Genomic DNA, 7,217 nt, shown 5'->3' on the forward strand with positions numbered 1-7,217 from the left:
GCTGCATTCAAAGCAGTGATTAGTGACCCGGAGTGAACGAGCTGTGTGACTCTTGACAGGTTACCCAGGAGACTGGGGGAGATGATTGTTAAACGTCACAATCAAATCATGGCGGTCATCGTGTGTAAAAAAAAAATAAAAATAATCACAATTTTGGTTGATTTATTATGTATAATGTTTATACTGTTGATATATTTTTCAATTGAATACAGTGAATTGTCTATGGGATGTCAGAATACACTCACTGGATTAGGTTTTCAGTATTCACTGTGTGCGTCTTACCTGCTGCCATGTGGATGAGAACACTCTTGCCCGGCCTCACGTTGGCCATCTCAAACAGCATCATGTAGGCGGTGATGTAGTTTATGGGGATAGCGGCACCTTCCTCAAAGCTCATCTGCTCAGGCATGGGGAAGGTGAGGTTGGCGGACACAACAACAACTTCCTGCCACATGCCACTGCGGCTCATTGCGATGACTCGATCCCCCACCTGAGGAAGGAAAGAAAGTAAATAAATGTATTTATTTTGGCACAATTCTGATATAAAAGAAAACATAAAAAAAACCCTGGTCCTATCTCTTTAAGGCTAGGAGTATGATCAGCTGCACAATTAATCTAATATTAATTGTAATCACAATTTTGGCTTCCCACAATTAAATGAACATTATCGACTCTGAAATAGACGTTGAAAATATGTGCTTCTCTCAAAAAACTCGGCTGCATATCAAATCAAGCGCCTCCTAAACTAACAGCCAGACGTTTGAGATGTTTACTGCTGCATGTACCATGTTTCTGTTCAAATGAGCTCAGACAAGGGGGCTTATGGGAAATGTTGTTCCTGCTTTGTGTCCTGCCTTCTACCACAGGGACGTGCTATTATACAAGTATCACTGGTGATGCGAAACTTGCCAAGAAAAGTGAAGGACTCAGGAAAGAAGTCCGATTGTGAACGCTGCACTGCTTCCTGTTAAAGCGGCCTCAAGAGCTCTGAGCCACACCCACTTCCTGCTGCACACAAACCCATCACAATAGACAAATGACACACAAATATTTACACCCACATGCACAGAAAATACAAACCTTCACACACAAACACATGTTGCATACGTCTGTTTAAGTGAGATAACCTCAATAGTGCTTACTTCCAGCTTTAACTTCCACCTTCGGGTGACTCAAACGCTCCTTTTTAGGGTTGATAAAGTTTCTCAACCTCTGGTCTTATGAAATACTTTCAGACACCCACTGAGTGACCTCAAAAAATGCATGATAGTCGATGTTAAAAAAAAAAAAAAAAAAAAAAAAAAAAAAGGCTGAGCTCACTTCCTGGAATGCTGACATGACCTGAGGTAACCAAAGTGATGTTTGAAGTAAGACAGTGAAGTGTGCGTGGAAACCTGCTGTTTATTTGAATACTACAAGACTTTTGCCAGCAAACTAAGCCAGACAATACAGTTTTTACTGCCGTTTATATCAATGCATGATACTATAAACACAGGGCATCTGCTTTAAAATGACCAGATAATTGTCAATATACTGAGCCGAATACAGAAGACATTGCCACACATCCTCTCATCACACAACCGTAAGCAGATTAAAGAGTTTATTTGCAGAACAGCCGGTGTCATCTCTTTCAAAGCGGGCAGTTTGAAGAGTTTAACTCAGCAATTACTGCTCAGTCTTCCAAAAATATCAATCAAGTTATGAGGCATAACCATCAATGCTTGAAACTGGAGAGGCAAGCTGTAATGAGACCCTACATCACACATCTGCTCCGTCTGCTATCCAGCCAGCCACGCCCTCCTGTCCTCGTCTGGAGAGGCCTTGCTGCTGGAGCCCGGCTCGATCTGGCCTGATTACAACAGGATCAGCCTCTCTTTGTAAACATGTGATAGCCTGCTGCTCCGTGCGTCCATGCATCCCACTGCAGTCCCTCACAGGGTTCACATCTCAAGTTCATACTTAGTGCTTGAACATCTTGAACCTTGTTGGGATCCTTACATGCACACAATCTGCACTGCTGCACGTGGTGTTTTGCTGCTTACTTCCAATAAAAAAAAAAAGGGGGTTTTGAGAGCGCACCGCACCTCTTATAGGATTCCTGCTCTCGAAAATGGAGAGAAGGAGGAATGAGAGGAGGGCTGGATAGGAGTGTAGTAAGGTGGTGGAGGAGGAAGGAAATTCCATACTGACACAGAGGGACACGGAGGGGTTTTGGTAATACCAAACACACATGTTAACACTAACAACACGAAAAATCTGTGCAATATAAAAATGATTCTGTCTTTATATATAATATTTTGTTATATTTTAACTATTGTGGATTTTTACTTATTTATAACACTTGTTTTGATCTTGTTTTTACTATGTCTCTTGTTTGCACTATCCACTATGCTGTTGTAATCCTGTAAATGTCCCCGCTGCAGGACTAATAAAGCATTATCTTATCTTAAACTAAATACTGGCCTATAAATCCTAATAATAAAAGATGTGTCTGATTGAAAGAGGACCGACGACTGACCTCAAAGTATCTCATTTGACTATTCAGACTGACTAAAGTTATGGCCTTGTTCACGCTACGGCTAAATATGGTTACTGCGTCTCATGTTAATATGGTCTCGTGTTCGCCATCAGAATGGTTACAAATCTAAACAAACTATGAAAGAAGTCACGACAACTGACTGAAGTCCTATGCAGATGAGCTTGGTGGATGCAAAATTGAGGTTGTTAAACAAGACGTGCAGCTGCTCTTAAGGTAGTTCACAAAAGACTCTCCCAACAATCTGGATGAAATACTATTCCGTGCAAATTGAGCGAGGACATATGTCATTACTGGCTGCCATCTTTGTTTGGTTTAGGAAAAATAGGTGCAACTTGGGAAACAGGTTTAGCTTTTTTTATTTTTTATTTTTTTAAAAAAAATCACGCAGCAGACAGAATTGAGGCAACTGTAACTCTAATGTACTGTTAATACACAAGAGGCACAAACTGGAGCTAGGGCGTACGATGATTAACGGTGCAACACTTCCTGAATGTTACACTTCTCTTGAATGATTGGCAAGAACAGCAGATCATGGTTCAACATATTTAGCTCCTAAAACAAAAAAAAGCTTCTTCGGTTTGAAATGATTGAAATGTATTTTCGAAGAAAATGAGAGGAGAAAAAACAAACAGTTGGTCCCCGAGGTCTGCATGGGAGTCATCTGTTGCCGACATTTACATATAAAAAACAAATAACGCAGCTCTTATGAACCCAAAGAGACAGCTGAAGAATCCTGTTATTCATTCAAATATGAGTGTCTTCCATTGTAGGCACGCAGAACACAAGAGACTTCAAATGCTGCTGCTTTGATTCGTTGTACCAAGTAACCAGATCTGAAACTGAGTGAAAACTGGAGTTTTTGCAAAAGCCTGTGGCATAAAGTCATGGAGGTTGCTTGCAATGAGTCACTATGGTTTTTTTTTTTTATCCGTTGTAGTAAAAATAAATGGAGAACAAATAACCAGTGGCCTCTGGATGCTCTGGGATCAGCTCTGCGGTATCTCAGGAAAATGTGCTTTAACTGCAGGGAAATCAGGTGCCTGTCTGCTCCAAATAGACCAGTCTGCAGCCGACAGGATTTAAGGGAGGCACAAGACACGTAGCATATAAATATTCTGTTCCCTTTCTTCATAAAACTCGACCTCTGGAAAGCTCTTTATCAAGAAGGTAAATGTGCTCTTGTGGCGTGGAGAAGAATGTAAACACACTTCAAGGACACACTGTAAATCAAACACTACTCATAACGCCAGAATATTACAGTTTCAAGCAAGAAAACACCATGTTACATTAATGGACGTTATTTGTGAAGGGGGTTCTGCTTTTTTCACTGTGCACACACACGCACACCATATTGAACAGAGATGTTTTAAAACATAGAAAAGGGCTGTTAGTACAAACAGTTATTAATTGGCCTATTCAGCAACTATTTTCAATTAATCGGATAATTGGCAAAAATGTCGAACATGTTTTGGTTCTAGCCTCTCAATTGGAAGGATTATCTGCTTTTCTATCATTAAAATCTTGGATATTTGGGGGTTTTGGGCTGTTGGACTGACAAAAGAAACAATTCCATCATCTTGGGCTGCAGCAAATTGTGACAGGCGTTTTTCACTTTTTAAATAATCTGCAGATTAATCTATAAAAACAAATAATCACGCAGGCCTAATTACTTGAGTAATACTTACTGCTGACAGACATTGGTTGTCAGCAGCTCAAGAAGGAAAGATAATATCAAGTCCGAGTACGAGTCTTAAAAGCATACATTTAAACAGTTTATTTCACTATGACCCTATAAAACAGTGAAATAATGGCTGCCCCTTTCAGAAGTCTGCCATCAAAAGGCCAACCGGTTTTCTTCATGTATTTATAACTTTCACATTAGAAATGTGGTTACTTAAAACGAAAAAAAATCTGGTTTGGTGTTAGTGGAAACGATTACTAGCATGCTTTGGCCTGGAGTGACAACCCATGTGCCACTGAGAACCAATAGGAAGCAGATATATCCACAGTCCAGAAACACTTTACATAGAAACACGTCAGTAAACCCACAGTTTAACTCAAAACTACCTCCTCAGCCGCTCCACAGCACATGCCTGACATATTTCGTGGTTTAAGTGGCAATTAGTGGGTGTGAGTGCGTTCGGCAGGCCTCCACTCACCTTCCTGTCCGTCACTCCCTCTCCGACGGCTTCAATGACCCCGGAGCCCTCCATGCCCAGGATGACAGGCGGGGTGGGCAGCAGCTCGTACAGACCCTGTTTGCCCAGGAGCTCGGCGAAGTTCAGCCCGCACGCCTTGAGGCGCACCAGGACCTCTCCTGCCTGCAGCTGCGGCCGCTCCTGCGTCTTCACCTGCAGCTTGATTTTCTCGTAGCCCCCGTGCCCCGTCAGGACCAGAGCCCGCCAGGAGAGGGGCTTCTCCTCGGCTGCAGGGCTGCTCGCCGACTCCTGCGGTGCTTCCGCAGCGGCCGCCGGCGGAGGTTCGTCGGGCTTCTTCTCCTGTTCAGGTTGTTGCTGCAGAGTTGGAGCCTCTTCGCCAGACATGATAAGCACTTGTGATGAGAGCCCTTCTAGGTGTTCGGTTCAGATCAATAGTTCAGCCTGTTTGGGCGTCAACACTCAGAAAAAAAAAAAAACAAGTACCGAAATGAAACAATCTCGAAAAATGCACGTTTTTGTGGTAAATTGACATAAAATAGGTCCCTCAGTTAAGACAGTCGTATCCTTTGTGAAATTAGATTGTCACTGCGGGGTTTCCTGTGCGTGCGCTCCGCTCAACAAGTGATCAACGTCAATGAGAATCATGAATTCTGGTTTTGATTTTCACAATAAGAAACTTCCTGTCACTTAAAAGCAATTCAATTGATCCAAAAAGTATAGTAGGCTATAGTGTAAACAATGTACAGGCTGTATTTAAGAGATTAAAGAAACATGATAGCCTATAACCATCAGTCGAGTCTTTCTTCGCACTGATGTGTTTATTTTCACAGGAAACGAAATGCAAAACACCATAATATTAATAGGATTTCTTAAAAGGATTGTGCTGGTGAAATATAGAAGAAAATGAAAAGAGAACAAACACAGAATAGACATCTACCAATTTGGAAAAAAAGGAAAAAACAATGACGAACATGAGATTTTATTAATGAAGTCATACGTTAGTATTTAGTTGATCTATCAAAATCAGTCCGAGGGAAGCCATGAGGTCTCCCTGACCCAAGAAATCTAGCCTATTCGCTTTTGAACAATAATGATAATATTAATAATTTATCAGATTTATATAGCTTTTGTCAGCGAAGATGTGTTACAACAAAAAATGCGCAGAAAATATAAGCTGAGGTTTAATAATCGCTTTGTCCCTGTGTGGGTGCACACAGGGACAAAGCGAGTTTCCATTTCCATAGTTAACATAAATAATAAACAACATTTCTGTGAGTGTAACTGAATGAGTTCCTTTTAATCTGAAATCGACATAAAGCAAGATGTCACAGTTTTTAATGCTCCATAACCAAATGTGATATCAGCCTACATTCACTTGGCTAACTGACATTACATTTGCTCTTTAGAATGAGCCATATTTCTCGTGAATAGGATTCCATTTATGAAACTGACTTGAAAAAGCTTTTATTTCAATGGCAAGTCTTGTCACTTCCGGTGTTTTCCTACCTATTTGTTGCAGGCTTGACGCAGTTTAAAAAGTGACCGATCCGTTTCGTGGGCAAAAAGCTCAGAGATGTGAGCCAGAGAGCTGCGGAGAGCTTCAAACCCCGGACACTGGAGTGCTGGGAGGAAGAAATGGGATCGTTTAACTTAAGCTGTCACAGCTGGAGGAAACACATGCAGCAGTTCTGCTCCCATCTGCTGTTCAAGAGTTAAATAATGTTACAGCTATCTGGTGCACACAAATGTAAATAAATGATTATCTCCAGTATGCAGCGTTTGTTTTTGCAACAAAAAGTTTTTAGTGTATTTTGCACAGTCTGAGGTTAGTTGTATGGAAGTGTGTGACATTTATTATTTATTTATGAGAAATTAACTTAAAGACTTTCATTTCAGAATGAGAGTCACAAACTTCTATATGTTGATCCTGTAATACATTATTCTAAAAAAAAAGAAAGAAAGAAAGAAAATCTAATGTATTTAAGGTCTTTACCATCTGTAGGCTTGCTTTTAAAACTCCTGACACAACTGGACAATTTAGGACATACTCAGGTGAAATACTTATAAGGTCCTTTCCTTCATGGCAATTATTAGTTTCCGTCACCCAACTTGTACCCACACACTGTCTGTGCACACTTCTTGCACCCTGCAACTGGAGCTGCTGTCTCATCTTGTTATGATGGTTGAGTCTGACAGACAGGAAGTGGAGGGATGGAGAGCTAGATAGAGGTGTTTTTAAAGGGCAGGAAATTCCTTTTTTATTAATGTAAAAGCCACATGTAAGGTCTGATGTTGGTTTCACACTTCCCTTTCCCCCGTTCAAGTTCTGAAGAAGCTGTCACTGACATTTAAAGACACACACACACACACACACACACTAGTCACACTCAGGATGCTTTTGAATGCACCATGTGACCACTTAACAGAAGTGTTCCATGCTAGAGCCGCTGTCAGCTACATTGTTGTCTGAAAGCTTCTTGCCATAATAACGTGTATGACATATTTTACTTTTGAATTTA

At 41.0% G+C, this 7,217-nt stretch overlaps 1 protein-coding gene across 1 annotated transcript in view; it reads right to left on the bottom strand.

The window, feature by feature from the left end:
• The window catches only part of LOC116381648 (synaptic vesicle membrane protein VAT-1 homolog), a 10,673-nt gene extending 5,296 nt beyond the window's left edge, over window positions 1-5,377 (bottom strand). Inside the window, exons 1-2 of the mRNA XM_031843949.1 lie at window positions 4,699-5,377; window positions 283-490 (exon numbers count right to left, since the gene is read on the bottom strand). Of these exons, the coding sequence (XP_031699809.1) occupies window positions 283-490; window positions 4,699-5,082 (592 nt within the window). The 5' untranslated portion in view covers window positions 5,083-5,377. The remainder of the gene's footprint in view (window positions 1-282; window positions 491-4,698) is intronic.
• Window positions 5,378-7,217: the final 1,840 nt, after the last annotated feature.

The sequence above is a fragment of the Anarrhichthys ocellatus genome, unplaced genomic scaffold (genome assembly GCF_004355925.1).
Source record: "Anarrhichthys ocellatus isolate YVR2014 unplaced genomic scaffold, GSC_Weel_1.0 scaffold4, whole genome shotgun sequence".
NCBI classification, from domain to species: Eukaryota; Metazoa; Chordata; class Actinopteri; order Perciformes; family Anarhichadidae; genus Anarrhichthys; species Anarrhichthys ocellatus.